Here is a 17,783-nt window from a genome sequence, read left to right on the forward strand (position 1 = left end):
AGCAGCTCAGAGTCTCCTTCACAATAATGTACAATAACAAGATCAATGAAAATCTTCCCCATAGAGGCAGAGGGATTCGGTGTAAGGGAACAGAGAGGGGACAAACACCTGCACCACTCAAACAAGGTGAGGTTACCTGCCTGCCACACCTGGTGTACTGTATTGTGGTGTATTCTTTAGATTGTGTCCTTAACTGACCGACCTCATGCACAAAGTTTCTCTCTGTGTGCCATGCAGGGACACAGGGATCCAACATTATGGAAATGATTGCATTACTACCTCGCAAAAGTAAAAGCATGAAGATAATTATGTATTTATTTATTTTGATTAATATATATAATATATATATATATATGTTAAGCTAGAAACGTCTGGTTGACCACACTGAACCTTGTAATGGGCCAACACTGGCCCAACTGTGGGCTTTCAGTCTGTGAGCTATGGCTAAGTACATTAACTCAAGTACTGTACTTAAGTACAATTATGAGGTACTTTACTTAAGTACTTACATTTTTTTTGCTACATTGCAATTCAGAGGCAAAAATATTTTTTACTCCACTACATTTATGTGGCTAACTTGAGTTACTAGTTGCTTTGCAGATTTGATTTGAAACTAGACTTCAGTAATTCAGTAACACAAAATATAATCAGCAAATAAATTTATTGAAAGGTCACAAGGTGCACCAGAAGATAAATTAGATAAAATAACACCTTTACCAGCTTCAACACTGAAGTTAATTATAATATAAATTTGAGTATTTTTGTGCTTTTAGTTAAGTAAAAAACGTAGATGCATGACTTTTTACTTGTAACAGTATTTCTACACTTCACTATTTGCATTTCTGTTTCTTTACTTCAGTACAAGATCCGAGTGCTTCTTCCACTGCTGCCTACATGAGATAGACTGAGTGCAGGGCAGCGCGTGGAGCTCAAGACCCACCGGTCAGGTTGTAGCTGCAGAACTGCCAAAACAAACCCTAATGATCGTCCTGAAAATACACATGAAGAAGAATGTGTGAAACAGTAACGTCGAGCAATTATTTACCCCAATCCAAGTGGCTGAGTTTGTGTTAAAGAGAGCCACAATACATCATACCCACAGAATGCAGTTAAAGAGTCCTTGTGGAAACAAGGCTACCTCAGGTTTCCTGGCCTTGTGTATTGTGGTTCTTTTTATTCTCATATTCCACTGAACAGAGCAATTTAGCCTATTATTTTAGGATCAGATGTCAGTGCAGCCGCGTAATGCCGTCATTTAAACAATTCATCCACTTTAATAGAACTTTTTTTTTGACAATGAGTGATACATAGTACTGTGTTATCTACTGAGATTATTAGTAACTGACAATACACTTGACAAAGAGGCACAGCAGTGGAGTTCTTACTGAAGAATCTGGAGCCTGAAGGTGCATTTTAGGGAAAATGTCAGTGAAGCACATACGTAGCTGGATAATTTGGTGGTCTTATGGTCTTAAGTTTTTGTGAAACCCGCATACAGTAGTAAGACCAAGGGAGGCTGCTGCACAGCTGTGCCACTTCATGAATATATTCCTCCCTTTGGGTGCATTTTTTAACACAGTAGGGAGAGGAGCAATAACACTGCTGAGGATCAGGCAGAGAATTTGACTGCAGGAAAAGGAGCCAGTTTGGTGATAAATTAGTTTTATTACCAGACATCTCAGACTCAAGAAATTTATTGTTTTATATTCTACTACTTGGCTTGGGTGACTTCTGTGAATGGCCTACTTTCCACAAGGAAAAAAAAGACAAGAAGAAAAGGTCTTTTCAGATGTCTGGTTTGCTGATTATTATCCATCAGAATGTATAAAATATGTCTAAAATGTCATTTTCACACCCGTGGCTGATCATTTAAGAACATACTAACAGTTAGGAGTTTGAAGTCAAAATGACCTTTACATTCCAGGATATGTTCAAGTTTAAACTGCGGGAAACCTTTTGAGGTGTTATTTGTTGTTCTCTGGCTCCCTCTGGAGGGTTGAAGTTGCACATACATCAGCTACTCCTCCTCATGGTATTTATACCCAGAATTACTGCAGTATTATGTGCTCCATGCATGCCAACACACTGATTAACTGATTAAAACAGTATATTATTATCTGCTCTTTGACCGCTCAGTCTTCATGAACATCTAAATACAAAGGTAAACTTTTTTATTTGAGACACAAAAGACAAATCGGAGCCAAATCAGCGTCTTTATTTTACAAACGCATTATTCTATTGACATTTTTTATATAATAAAAAAGCAATTTACAAGCTTGAGAACCAAAACGAAGCAGCACAGAATGATTATGAGTAAAATATATAATTTGAATAAATATATTTTATTTCATGCTATAAAATAAATTCATAAATGGCAATAGATACAACATCAGCTCTAGCTAGCTTCATTTACTTCATAGTTGTACAAAACAGTAGAGTTCTGAGGTTCACAGTTGGGTTGTGAGGTTGTGTGTAGAGTGGACAAAAACAGGAGTTGGGGCACTTCTGCCGCCATGGTTCGGTTTGAGGTCTCCAGCACACCCCGAGCTTCAGCTCTGTGAAAATATGGGCTCATTGAGACCTTGAGGCAGAATGTTTGGGAACCACTGACTGAGGACTTGTTTCCCCACCTGAAGAGCAGTGCACAATTATACTATGGACATAAGATGTATGTCCAATGAGACCACTTTTAACACTATATACCCTGAGTTCTAAGTTTTTTTGCCTTGTCACCAAATACATATGAGCCAGAGACATAATAGTGCAGAGTTTAGGGAGTTGTCAAAGGAAAAGGAACATTAGCTAGATCGAAAACTTCCCCTCTGATCCAGAACAGCTACAACTACAGTCTCGGCGCCCGTGGAGCCGAAGGAGACCGCTGAACCTCGACATGACAACAGACCGCCCGCTCCCCAAACAGTGGCTATACAGCCCAAAATCCCTTTCATCATTTAACACAGCTGGAGGTGCAACTCTGAACAGTGCCACAGAGTTTGGTGACTGAACCACATGCTCAGTTCTTGTGTTGCAGTTTACTGACTACCACTGGATTTTTTATGATGAGCATTAAGAACACCAGTAAGCAACACCACTTTTTGTATGCGTGTATATATATCTATATATCTATATAGATGTATATCTATATAGATATATAAATTACTATTTTTTTCTGAAGTCTACCTGTCCAAAGTTTCAGAAAGCATATAAAAAATAAATCAATATCAAATTGTCCTGGTCCTACTTCAATTAAACAGCTCCCTGACATTCAGTTTGTTTCATATATGACCGGCCAATATTTCAATAGGCTTGATGATCCCAATACACCACTTTTAAAAAGGTTATTGCTATTTTTTTTTTATATAATACACAGTGGACAGAAACTGACAGAAAATCTATGGAAGACTTAAGATTTTTTTCTAAGCCTGTATCAGTGTTTGTAAACTACCTGAAGTGAGTTTATTATAAAAAGAATAGGACGAGCTGCAATTTCAAAAAGTAGTCTGACAGCCTTCCCTGTAAACACTTTTGTTTGATTACTTGTGGCCCATAATGCATCTCCTGTTCCAGTCGGAGGTGTGGAACAAAGATCTGTGTGTGTGTCAAGTTCAACTGGTTGTTTAAGGGTGTACATTGACTGTATATAAAGATCGGCGACATTTAAGCTTCTGGAAAGTGAAGCCAAAACATCTGCATTGCCCCCTGGTGGCTGGCTGCAGTACAGCCCATAAACCCGCCTTCCTCCGTGTTTGTAGATGGGTCAAACTACAAACACATCAAATAAATTTTTCCCAAAGATGGTTTCTGGTGGTCATTTTTGGTAGCTTTTACCACACCGATGTGTGTTAAAGTGTTCATTTTTCTGACAGGTTAGGTTTTCATTAGTTATTTAATGCTATGAAAAGAGCCTGAAATGTCATGGCAGACTCTGGCTTCAAATGGCATCACCACAACAAGATGGCAGCACTCACATCCATGACATTTTGGTTTCACTTTTGTACGTTGGGAGGAAGTGGAGACGTGTCGGCCATCTTTGTATACGTCATTGGCGTGAAGTATCACATAAGTAATGACAGCCCATGAAACGTATTTAAACAACTTCCCCTGCCTTCACCTATGATGATTATATGGAGTTTTCTGACAGGGAAAAAAAAACTCTGACTGGTCTAGAAGCACCATTTAAGGGGAAAAAGTGGTTGAGGCCATGTAGCTAAATGAACTAGTCTTCCTGGATGGATACTTACTATTAACCAAAAACTGTAAGTGCACAATTGATGACACAAATACAAGAAAAATCAAGTTAAAAAAATATCCATTGGCAATTTCATACAATTTCGTGGTTGAGCAACGTGCAATTAAGCTACATTATATGAGGGTAAGCCTTTTTTCTCCACAAATATTCTTTAGTTTATTATCTGCTAAATATCCAAGCAGCTGTTCCCTTGCCAGATGTTCCGAGAGCACAGACAGGAAGGAACTTTGTGTTTCTCATGCATCTCCTTCCTTCACTGAAATGCCTAAAACTATAGTAGACTGCTAGGATTGTCCTCAGTGGCTAACAGAGGAGGGATACAGTACAAGTCTCTGAACATGGGGGCAATGGCTTGCAGGGAACAAGTCCACCTCATCCGATTGCAATCAATTGCTACAAAATCAGTTGTCCATTGGATAACATAAATTAATCAAAGAATAAAAAGCGAAAAACGAAGGGCAGGAGCTGAAAAAACTACAAAATGAACAAGACTGACAGGAATTTGTTTCTAATCATTCTTGGCACCACTAAACAATAAACGACGTGGCCATATTTCACAATAATCTCTCTATTCAGTCCCTTACAAAAGGAAAGAGGCACAGGAATCCAAGTGCCAGAATCTAAAATGTAAAGCTTGTGGCAAGGCACTAAGTTTAAGATGCCACTTTCTGTGTTAAGTATTCTCTCTTTTGCTTACATTGGCTTGAAACAATTACAATACCTACTGCACAAATTTTATATTGTCAGTTTTTGTATGGCTTAATATACGTGACTTTTCTGCTTCTTCGCAAATTGTTCAAATTTTACACGAGTGATTGTTTTAAGCTGGGAAACGTACATTCCTTGCAAATAGCGACGAACTAGACCTACTTTAAATTAAGAACCTACACTTCTGAATGAGCATTCAATTACGCAGTCAAAATTTACAGTTAAAAACCACCTGTAAGTCTTTGGTGTGAACTCTTGGCACAAATTTGTTTTAGCAGTTTGTACCTGTTACTCACAAAACATTAGTGACGACAATGAAAGAAGGTATGCATTTCCCTCTTTCTTTTCTTTCTAGGTGAAGGGCGCAAATCATCATAGGCGATGTCTAATTTGCTCATTTTGCTGAGTTCAGATGAGTGCAGACGTCAAACCTGCACGTCACATCGGCGGCTGACAGAAATGAATTGGTAAACATTCATCTAAGAAGTATCGTACAGGTTGACAGTGTGTGGGCTGATAATGAAATGTTGGTGATAACTCTTTGCACAAAGAGATGACTGAAAAGCTAGCTATACTGATTTTTGCAAAAAATTCCCTAAAATTTGATATGCCATCTTAACTGTCACTGAGCGAGGACAATGACAGCACATTCAGTGGAATAAAAGGACCGCACTCCTGACGGACGAATAAGCAATAAAAACAATATTCTGGCACCAAATGCACGCAAAGTATAAAATTATATGAAAACTGTAAAAATAATCAATTCACTGACATAAATTCAGCATGGACTGGACAGGACAAAAATAAAAGCACATAGCAGGTGCTCTTAAAAAAAAGGAAGAAAAAAAAGGCAATAAACACCTGGATGGCAAATAAGAAAAGCAAGACAGCACAAAAAAAGGAGAGTCCATCCAGCTAAGCTTTAAGTTTGCTAAATATGACAGGATAACCAATCAGGCCTTCTAAGTGCCTTTTATGCATTTACTGTGAATGCAGATTATTTTAAGTCACAATGGAAATAAAACCAAGTCTCTATATACTAATAACACCCCCACCCCTGATCCCCATGGTTTAAACAGTATAGATAAAATACAACAGCCAATAGCATTTATGTGATTGCAGGGTCTCACAAAGATTTCTGCTCAGAGGAAGAAAAATCACTGCTGTGAAGCAAGCACTATTCCACTGCTGCTGCACCAGAATTAAGACAGAAATGAGCACATTTTATCAGCGGGACAGCAGCCACCCCACCCACTGCTAACTCTGCAAAGTGCATCAATACTTTGGATCACCACTCACCTCTAACATCTACCTCTTAGCATTAAACTAGCTTTGCCAACGCCACAGAGTAGGATTGACAAATGAGGAAAACATGTTCGGAGTCTGTATTCAACCCCAACTGATGCAGAAGACAGAGATCACAGATCAATCAAAAAGACAAAAACACAAAAAACCAAAAGGAAACAAACCAATAGCTCTTCAACAGTTTGGAAGAAAAACCATGTCAAAATGGCTGAGATTCCTTTGTTCTTTCTGTTTGCATATTATTCAGACTAGTATACTGTGTAGATTTAAGTGAACAGATCCAGAGGTGTCCCTACTGTCCTACTGTTGACATTTGGGTACTCTTGTCTCTAGCAGACACCGAGTATTAACCTAGAAGCCTACCTCAGGACAAAACAACTTAAACATACAACAACTCAGTTTAAGTCTGCAATCAGAGTATAGAGGAATACAAATGACTTCACTGTATGGACGTTACGTCACCCATTTCATGGATGACAGCATCTAAAACCACGTCTACAGAGTGAGATCACCAGTAGTGATGGGAGATTTAAAAAGTGTTTTGTAGACATTATAAGACAGCAAAATCATATCTTGAAAATATACAGGGCCATTTTCTTACTCTATTCTCTCTATCGCCGAAAACACAGAAGAAAGCCAGCAAATGTAATGCACTCCTAACATAGCACCTTCTTAATCATCAATTTAACCTGGCTGACCATGAAACATTTGACAAGGACTTTGTCCCTGAACCATACAATCAGCAAGGAATATTTCCCCGAAGTATCAAGGCTTTGTGTTGAGACAATTTTCTTTACAAGGTTTGGCAATAAGATACTGTACAAACAACCTAAAATGGATTTCAAAACGGTGAACGAGTCTGTGCCTGGTAGGTTCTTGGCTATGAGGTAGAACCTGGTGAGTTTCATTAAGTTAAAATACTGTCTGTGATGAGTATGTAGTTGCATCATGAGGTATTAAACGGATACGACACACGAAGCTTTGCACTGGCAGAAAAATCATTCCTTGTGAGTAAGTGACCTCCTATGGCCACGTGTGCAAAAACAGGTCAGGTAAAAAGGTGATATGACTAGCATCTTACCAGAGCTTTCACATTATCAATTATTGCAACATGCCTATATAACTCTGTAAATATGTTTTAAAAAACATGGAAAGATAAAAAGAGAAATCAATTAGGGGGGGTCTTGATTATTGTGACCTCCTCAAAAATAGTAAGTTGTTACTCCCTTTGCTTGAAAGAATCAAATTTCTATAAAGCACCCATTTGCTCTCTGGATTCTACATTTAATTTCCACAAAATTGACAGAAACCCTTGACGCAAGAAATGTCCATAGTGGAGGGAGCTGATTCAAAAAGAAAAAAAGTCCATTAAGTTGAGTTAAAATAAACATTTCTTAAAGCTTCCTTAACCTGAAGCAGGACCTAAAAATCACATCTTGACGCTTGAGCCTCCTCCGGACTGCATTTTGAACTCTCCTCCGTCTCATTGGCCGGTGCCTCTTCTGCATATTGCGCCTCGAAAGCCATCCCCTCGGACGTCTCCTCGTGGTCCTTCTGACCTGAGCTTCCCTCCGTCCTCTCTGGAGAGTCCACGTGATTACTGCTCTCTGATGCTCCCATGTGCTTCTTCCTCAGGTGCTGGTTAAGGGTGCCCTGAAACGGGAAGCATTTGCCACAGATCTGACAGTGGAAGGGCTTGTTGTCCGTGTGGCCACGGATGTGGTACTCCAGCTGGTCTTTTCTTGTGTACTTCTTGCCACAGAATTTACAAACGAACGGGGTGATTCCCATGTGCAGGCGCATGTGGCGATCCAGGCTCCCTTTCTGATTGAAGGTCTTTCCACAGTAGATGCAAATGAGTCTCTCGTTGTAGGGGTACCACTGGCTACGCAGGCTGCGCTCTCGCACGTCGTTCTCCAGCCCTGTGGGTCCCACAGCTGATTCGCTGTCATCTGAGCCTGGTTTCATGTGACTCAGCACCCCTGCTGGGATGGCCAGGGGGCGCTTTGCCCTGGCTCGCCCACCTCTGTAGCCACTGAGTATGGAGCGGGAAGGACTGGAGCTGCTTAGGTTGACAAAGCACGGGGAGGACAGCCCTGAGTAAGAATAGGTAGCAGGCTGGATTACAGGACCATAAGAACCCACACTAACAGCCAATACCTGTTCTCCATCGACCAACTCTGTGTGGTAGCCATCATCACCAGCTGAGGAACTATCCGAGTAAGTGGGCCTGTCGGGCTTCTCTATCTTTACATGCACATCTGTTACTTGCCCATCTTTGCCTATCAGTTCCACTTGCTCCGTTTCTCCTTCCATGGGAGCATCGTGCTCTGATACACTATCACTGCTGCCTCGGTCCGACTGGCCCTCCTCTTGCTGCTGCCGTCCCCGGCCCAGGCCTTTTCCTGCCAGCTCAAAGCGCACTTCGTGTCCTGTCTGACTCTGCCGGGAGTAGTAAGGGGGGGAGATCTGGGTAGGATTTACAAAGAGGTTACTGTCATTCACCCCATTGTGGCTGGTCTGCAGGTCGTCTTTCTCTGGGCTGCAGACGCTAACTGGGATACTGATCTTGGAGTGGATGCTCTCCAGGATTTGGGTACACTTGTCAATGATGGCCTGCATCTGCAGAAAGCTGGCAGCAGTAAGGAAACTGATAATATCCTTGAGCTGCAGGGACATGTGACCTGTGTAGCAGAAAGCGAGAAGCTGCTCAAACACCTCTGGGCTTTTGATGACCGAAATGGAAAGGCCACTCATGGTGCTGAGAGCTGAGTGGTCACGAAAGTAGGGTGAACTGGCTGCCAGCACAGCCTTGTGGGCTCGAAACGGCTGGCCCTGAATGTGAACGATAATGTCACACAGCTTCCCTTGCAGCCGAAGCTCGTTGAGCTGGGTCAGAACAGTGTTACTGAACTCCGGCACATCAAACTCGATGTAGCTGCCGTCGTCCATTTCTTGGATATGTTTCTCCAGTTTGCTGACAGCCTGAAGGGAAAAGGGAAGGAAAGAACAAGGAGAAAACATTAGGTTTTCAAACATGTCATTTGCAATGCACTGCAGCACATTTGCATTTCCCCATTTAACAGAAAAGAACTGTATTGTATTTGTGAGACAAATGAGACCGTTTGAAATGAGCATTTGACAAAGGCTGACTTCATACAGTTTTGTGTATGAGTAATTCTACAGCAAAAGAAACAAAGTTGAAATCACAGAAGCTGCAATTTTTTGATAAAGGGTAAAATATGTGACAGAGCAGTACTATAATGAAGTACTGTGGTGCGGCAGAGATGCCCTGACCTAGAAAACATCTTCTCCAGAAGAAAACAGACCCCAACAATCACAATTTTAGTAGTTTTATCAGTTAAAATGAAAACTGTGTTATAAAAACGCTCCTTCACACTAATCATGAATAACATCACAGTTGTAGTGTCTGTCACAATAACCGTAATATTAGGTTTTTTTTAAACCAAATCAGGCAGCCCTGCTGTACAGAATGCATTTGAGGAAGTGTAAAATATTTGTGTAATATATATGTTGTATCTTTATTGTATTTTTATGTTTACATACAGGGCTAGATGATACAATGACATGTAGGCTAAATGATGCTACTGTCCCCTTTGTGTTAGATAGTACGGTTTTAAGCAGTAAAACATCTTGCCTCAGTGTGTTTTTAACAGATCTTCTTTTAATATCCTGTAGACTTAAATCTTAATGTATGTGTGAAAAAAAAAAAGAAAAGAATATTAACTGCAGTTAAGATTTTCATGTATGCTAATACTGGCCTCAATAACACAGGTCAGACTCTCTCTCTCTGATCATAATGGTGTACAATTTGTGAAAAGTTTAGAACATAACAAGACACAGCTGGTAACACAAAACACATTTTGTTGTGAACCGGTAAACAGACACGATGATCAGCACAGAGCATGTAGACATTTCTGGGAGGGGCACCACATTAACATAATTAAGTGTATTAGTGGGAGTGTGAGAACAAGAAAGGTAATGTAGTCCAAATTCCTAATATTAAGAATATGAATATGAATATTATTTCAGTTGCCATTTATTTATTTAATATTTTATTCATTATTCATCCAAAGAGCCATTACTGCTAAACAGAAAATGGAGAGGAAAGCATATCAAATGGCTGTGTCAGTTGCGCAAAGTCTGAATGTCATACCTGCACTGCCTGTGGTGAAGCACAAACAGGCAATGAGGGAGCCATAAAGGTGTACATCTCATATTTGGCAGAGAAAGAAGAAAGTCTGGTTCTACCTGGAAGGTGAGTACACACCAGGTGTTTTGGAAAGTTCTACGGAGTTTTAGAGGTTTCTTTTATGTAATTAGTAAATGAGCCAGTAATGACACTGCTGCAGACACTTGTGTAACATCAGTTAACATTTTCCATAAACACCACACCAAGAGTGTGTCTTTTGACTTACTCTGAATCATAAATCATATGTGTTTAATAACTTAAGGTTCCATTTCTACCGCAGACACATTTTACTTGAGTTTCTCTTCATTTTGGCATGTTTCATAATAATCACTTGTAAAGCAGCACAGTATCTTAGTTATATTGAACTTAAAAATCATTATTAGTCACATTTATAATGATTTATCACTGAATGCAGTCTAAAAGCAGGATCATTACATTATAAAACACTCTGAAAGCCCCCTTAACATGCTACAACCATATATTGGCAAGAATCTGGCAATACGATACATATCACGACACAGGAGTTACGTTTCAATATACTGCAATACTGGAAACAAGGCTAAATATTGTTTCATAGGCCGTCAACGTGCACAGTTTCTGCCGGGGCATCATGAGTCCGTGGCCTATGGGCCTAAGCTGACACTCTGCCAGGGGAAAATGAATTAATGTGATGTTGATGGAACAAAAAAGGAGGAACTCAAATGCAAGTACACTGAGCACCAGTTGGTGACATCTTGTGATCCATATTCACAAAAAGCAGATGTTGTGAGGATGTTTAGATTTAATGTCTGCATGATCACTGCAAAATCCACCAGTAACAAACAAGCAGCGCTTAACAACTCAACTCAACACTGTGGTGATAGAAGCCGAGAGGAAAAGTGCATCTCCGAGATCTAATTTATAGGATGGGAATTAAGAATCACTTTATTGGCAGTATATATGTTTTTACATACACACACTGAATTAGTCTTCTGCATTTAACCCATCCTTAGTTGAACACACACATGCAACACACAGTGAAACACACACAGGAGCAGTGGGCAGCATCAAGCGCCCGGGGAGCAAAGCTCAAATAGGGGGTTAAGTGCCTTGCTCAGGGGCACATCAGCCGACTAATGGAGGGGGGAGCATTTTTTTCACATTAATCACTCAACCACACCCAAATTTTTCCTGCATTCCTGAATTGAACCAGCGACCCTCCGATCGCAAGTCCCTTCTCCAACCTCTAGGCCACAGCTGCCCCCACAAATGGATGGTTCTAAAGCTCAGCAGCTCCGTCTGTTAGTTAGGCTTTCACTGTGCTAACAGGCAATGACTTTTCTGGGGGAAAACCTGGTGGACTTAAGTTCTTCCTGTCTCAGCTGACTTTCTTACGTTTAAGTTCAAGAGTCCAATGGCTGAAGATAGCTTACAAAACTGCTCTTTAGCGGTTAGAGGTTTAAAATACAACACAAAATGAACCACTGCCTGACATCTTTGCATGTAAGCTATGATTTAAAAAAAGAAAAATCAGTACAGCGTCAAAGAACATAACAGCACAATACTTACCTGCATTAATATTTTCTTACTCCTAACAGACGCGGTCTTCATAGAGAGTGTTGCCTAACTGCCTTACTGCTGGTTGATCATCTCATTCCCACACTAATGAGCACAACTGCCTCTCCCTGCATTGAGATACTTCACAGCATACAAGCCATAACATTTAAGCTTTCCCAAAACACATTCCTCCCATGAAAGGCATTGCTGCACAAGTACTGGCATACTATTCTTACACAAGAACATACAGATTGACATGGTTGATAATATATTAACAGACATAGGCCCTGCCTTCACAGAAGAACTAGTTTAACCACACTGCAACTGTGAAATCAAATTATACTGTGCCTACTCTCTAACTGTATGTTTGTTAAAGCAAATACTTCCATGTCGCAGAACCTTAGTGTGTGTTAGTTCTCCAGCTTAACCCTCCTCTCCCCCCACTCCATCTGCCCTGCTCCCATCTCCCCCACTGCACCTCCTCCTCCTCCTCCTCCTCCTCCCTCCCTGCCTCTTGCTAGCAATTCAGCGTGATCTTGTGTGCACCGAGCCCCTGTCAGCACTTTGGGAACGCAAACACTTTCTCCAGTTGCCAAAGCTTGCCAAGACACCTGCCCAACAAACCTCATCCTGGCACAGGGGAGGGAAACATGCAGCAAAACACAACAGAGAAGCTGTACATTATTTTCCCTCGCCCATTACCAGCCTTCAAATACAACACGTTCATACACTAAAGCATATCAGTGGTGACTGCCAACAGCATGCGTACTGAATGGAGCCAAGCTGAAGGGGAGCCAAAGAATGCATGCTCAGTAGTTGAGATGCACATGCTGGGTGAGGGTCACATGTTTGGCTCATGTGGGAAAAACCAAAAATGTTTAAATTCAGCTCAGAAATTCCATCTGCGGGTCAAGTTCAGTGCCTGCTAAAAAACCTTTCTGACATGGTTGCTTCATGTATAAAGGATGGTCGGTACATTGTGACTGTTTGGCTGAACACCAGGTCAGCATTACTGTGGACTGAAGCCAAACTGAAGCCATATCACTCAAAAAAAGAAGCAAAAAGGAAAAGAAAACATTAGAAGAAACATCAAAGTCAGCAAGCAAGCATTGTATTCTTTCTTCAACATCAGCAGCATTTCACCTACTGTGAAAAACAGCTTGTGGGGCAGACCAGACCCACAACAGAACTGCTTAACAAGCAAAGGCTAGGAGAGCAATTTAAAAGAGATAATAAATAAACAAGATAAAAATAGATGAGATTTTTAGTGAAGTAAAGGTATGATGTGCGGAGCTCTGCTGCTGTGAGTATGACACGCATTGTGGGAAGTGTTCAGACTTAGGGGGAGCTTAATACGCAGGGATAAATATTGTATTCTTAGCCTTTGGGTGTGTTCTGGGAGTAAATAACTGGAAAATGAGAAAATGCTCATTTTTCATCTCTGCCCACTCACGTGGTTATCAGATGAACACGAGTGGAAGACTGTCCTTTTCTTTTCCAACAAAATATTCATTCTCAAGCTTGCTGTAATTTGTAAGACAAAAAGGACATGCACTCATAAAAACACTGAAGGGAAAATACATCTGATTAACGTAATTAGACCGTACTGTACAGGGTTTTTTGGCAACAGGAAAAACCAACATTTGCATTCATTACAAGCATTCAGTTGGAAGGGAATCTGGTTGATCCACGTCAGAACTCTGTCTTTTCCCTCCTGCATTTTGTCTCCATCAACCTTGACATATGTGCCACATCTTGTTTGCAACATCAACAGTGCTTTTACTGACCAGCACTAATTATACTGGATAACAACCGGCTACATTTTCTTTTTACCTGCAGCCACCCAGCAATAATTCCACTGCTGCAATTATAGTTGGCAGAGATACATTTGACACAATGCCCTTAAAACAGGTTTTATTACTACCAAACGGTTGGGGCTTTGCTTCATATAGAAAAGAATGCAACGAACTGTCTGCTGCTGACATGCAGGAAAGTCCCTGCAAATGTTTACACGTCGTGTCACTTTTACTGTGCTGTTCAGGTGAGTTTCCAAATATTATATGATGTGGAAAATACCGTATGTTACTCACCTGAGAATATTTTGACTCACAAGTTTAACTTTTGACTTGTGACTTAAAAAACAGTAAATATAGCAACACCTTTTTCAATAGATAGGTGATAAATACCACAATATCATGAGCGCATAACAAAATTGTCAAACGGCTGATGAAAATATCAGGGAAAATGCTCCTTTAACTAATTAATTGGTAACTTCTGACAAAATGGCTACAATCAATGACCTCTAATCCAGGCCCCAGCAGTTTCTGAATTTCCACATGACCAGGAGAGACCTCTCAGGGTCCTGTCTCACCAGACATTACTTTATGCAACTAGCATCTCTATGCCTTGTATGGCATAATCACCCATTTCAGCTGGCAGTTCAAACCATTTCACTTTTACTGCCTATCCCCAACAGAACCAGGACTGTGAGAAATGGGGTGAATGGGTGCAAAGCCATAATGCCAGCTCATGCAAAGGTCGTAATTGGTTTGGCTCCATTCTGTTCTGACGTGTCTGTAGTTATACTATTGTATAGACTAGTTTCAGACGCAATTCAGTCCAGGAATAACCCATGCTGTCGGTTTCAAACTGGGCTTTAACCGCAGCAGACTGGGACATCTGAGAGCAAATGGATGTGAGATATATAGTAATAAACACAGTCTTTAGTGGCCTAAGTGTCCCTGCACTTTGTCCCTTCCCGTAATAACATCACGTATGATTAGTTTATAGCTACACTTTAAAAAAAAAAAAAAAGAAAGAAACAAGAGCAATGCTACTAATGGTATGTTTCAGCTTAACAGATGTCCTGCTAAAACCACTGGATGTAACCTTACAGAGACTGACAGAGTAAAAACGTGCTGGGGTGATAACACTGGTATTAAAACAGGCAAGCGGGGTAAATTATTACAAGTCTTCGCTACACATTTATTGCATTAACTTAGTCACTATGAGTCAGGCTTACCCGTGTTAGCTTCATCGTGAAGAGCACTGGGCGACATTAGAATGTACAGTTCCCACCGTACATGCACACAGTGCCGATACATTAGCAAGCATATGTGCGGTGTCTCAAACTTTATTGCAAACCATTCAGTTAGTAGTTAGTTAGCTAATGATGCGGAATCTGACTTGTCGAGCAGCTAACACTGGCGCTGGCCTGACTGTTACGTCTACCTGCCTTTTTGTAGTCTCCACCAGTTCTCGTTTCACCAGTAACTTGTAGCTCGATTAACGTTAGTTTAAAAAAACAACACATTCCATCGGCTCACAGGGCCGAACCACCCAACTATCAGGCAGCATACAGGCACTGGCTAACTAGCTAGCAGCTAATTCAGAACCGAATACATATTTCAGAAAAATACGTAAATCTCACGGACTTCACTCTGTCTCGCTTGGTGGTGTTTTACGGTTTGGTCACACTTTACCTGACTAGCTTGACAGTGCTGCATGGTTTCGTAGCTCAATTCCACCGTCGAATGCGGGTACAAACTATGTCGGCTGTCATTTGCAATAGCTAAGGTGCTAGCTGGTCAATGCTAACATTTAGCGCTAGCTTGGCTAGCAGCCATTCGATGTAGTAGCGAACAGTGCTAAGTAGCGGCTAACGCTAGCTAGCACGTAGTCGCTAACGTTCGGCTACAGGTAATTATTTCCCACTTACTTTAACCGCAAAAGCAAAGACGCACCAACATTACAAACAAATTATGGTCGCCAATGCAAGCAAAAGTTTAAGTGCACTAAACTTACCTTTTTTCCAGATTAGTATAAAACGTTGTCCATTCCCCTCAGTAGTTCGCTAACACTACAGCCAGGCCTCCCCCCCTCTCCAGTCCAGATGTGTCAGACAGTTGCTGCTGCAATTTTTGCATCAACAGGAAGTGTTCTTTTGGCTCTTTACATTCATTCTATCAGAGTGTTTGCAGCAGCCCCTCCCTTGCTCATGTCAGTGTTATGTACTGAGACAACATGTTCTGCATACACGCCGTGATGGCGATGGAGTATCCTACTGAATAAATGCAGTAGTTAGTCTCCAAATGGTTTTCATAAGATAACATGGCTATAGTGCTCATACTCTTATCTACTGGCTACACCCAAGACATGGTATATACAGAGGTCAACTTCATCTGCTTTTAATTTACGACTCTGTCAGTGGGAGAAAGCAGTAAATGTTATGGTATTTAGTGTATTAGTTTTGTTTTTATAAATGCTGGTTTGTAACGCTGCAGTTTCTTCATTTAAATCGGAAATGACATTGGTCAGTATCTTTCCGGGTGTGTGTGTGTGTGTGTGCAGTCCCTCTTTTGTCATTTAACTTATTTAGCCCACCAACCGAAGGCAGCATCAAACTGTCACAGTCAGCCACAGCTTGTGTTGCCCCCTTTGAGAAACTACATTTGAGCTGGGCTGAGTTAACAATAACTTCAGTGGCATCGGTCATTTCTGAGCTCCTGAGAGACAGTTTGTTTTTTTAAAAAATAGCTACGGTTAAATAAAGGTGTTTTTTTTGCTAAACTGCACAGTCTGCTTGGGTTTTGTTTATTTGTTTGTTTTTTGTTATGAACTCAATCTGATTTAATTCAGTTCTTCATAGATACCACAAAGGGGCGCCAGAGACCAAATTGCTGACGATTCCCTTCCTCCCTTGAACACAACACTGGCGGTGGATAAGCATTACACTGGAAATAACGTTATTCACCAAACAGATGCTGTTATACAATAAATGATATTGTAAATTATAAATCTTAATTTTAATGGTGAATTAAAATAAAATGAATATAAATTATTATTATTATTTAACATACCTGTTTATGGAGTTTTTGGTTGCCTGGTCTTAATTATGTATGTTAATTTTGCATTTTAACTTGTTATGCATCATCATTGATTGGGATTGACGAATGAGGAAGATGTTGGGAACACTGCAGGATCTTGATGATGAACTTAATGAGAAAAAACAAACTAGTTCCTCAAGAGAGTGGGAAATGTTTCAGATCCTTAGCTCAGTTTTCCCTTTAATGAAAAAAATACATATACAAAAATTACATAATGGAAAACTTTGTAAGTAAACCTTCATGCATTATCTTGGAAAAACACAACTTGAATTTTGCTTTAAAATGTATGGCCACCATCCAGTGTAGACGGAGAGATTTGTTTATTGTAGTAATCTCTTTTAATTACAATGTAAAGCTTTGAATATAACAACTGGGCACTGCAGTAATATTATTTAATAATTTTATTTAATAATTATTTGTAAATACTTTGCACCTGGATACTACACAGTCATTTAATCTTTTGTTTATCAACTTTTATTTCTGTAAAATGCAGATTACTTTAAATTTTGGACACTGTGACCCCAAAAGATCTTAATCTTATTTCACTGAATTTTATTTTTCTCTTAAATTACAGTAGCTGCTTGCAAATCGAGTGAGTAAAATTCAGTATACTGTGCACTGTTAGGACTGCTAACAAGAATGTGAGCTGTGTGTGTGTTTCTTTCTTTCTTTCTTTCTTTTTTTTTTTCTTTACAGAGTGTGAGTGACAGGTTGGCAGCTCAGGTGAATATCTGACCTAATCTGTGCAGGTGGGTGATCAGCGCAGAGAAAGGAATCGCTTTGTCATTGCACGTGCTCCTTGTTAAACAAATCACTCCTCTATTCTCGACCTCTCTGTTTTTTTTTTGTTTTTTTTCAGAAGATTGATGCACAACTGGACGTGCAG

General features: G+C 40.3%; 1 protein-coding gene across 6 annotated transcripts in view; it reads right to left on the bottom strand.

The window, feature by feature from the left end:
* Positions 1-2,154: 2,154 nt before the first annotated feature.
* Positions 2,155-17,783, bottom strand: part of zbtb34 (zinc finger and BTB domain containing 34) — a 38,873-nt gene continuing 23,244 nt past the window's right edge. For 3 of the 6 annotated variants that reach the window (XM_046386784.1, XM_046386785.1, XM_046386787.1), the window contains one exon: positions 2,155-9,247. In XM_046386784.1, the coding sequence (XP_046242740.1) occupies positions 7,685-9,247 (1,563 nt within the window). In that variant the 3' untranslated portion in view covers positions 2,155-7,684. The other 3 variants (XM_046386786.1, XM_046386782.1, XM_046386783.1) reach the window with 3 other exon arrangements.

This window comes from Scatophagus argus, chromosome 4, assembly GCF_020382885.2.
Source record: "Scatophagus argus isolate fScaArg1 chromosome 4, fScaArg1.pri, whole genome shotgun sequence".
Lineage (NCBI taxonomy): Eukaryota > Metazoa > Chordata > Actinopteri > Scatophagidae > Scatophagus > Scatophagus argus.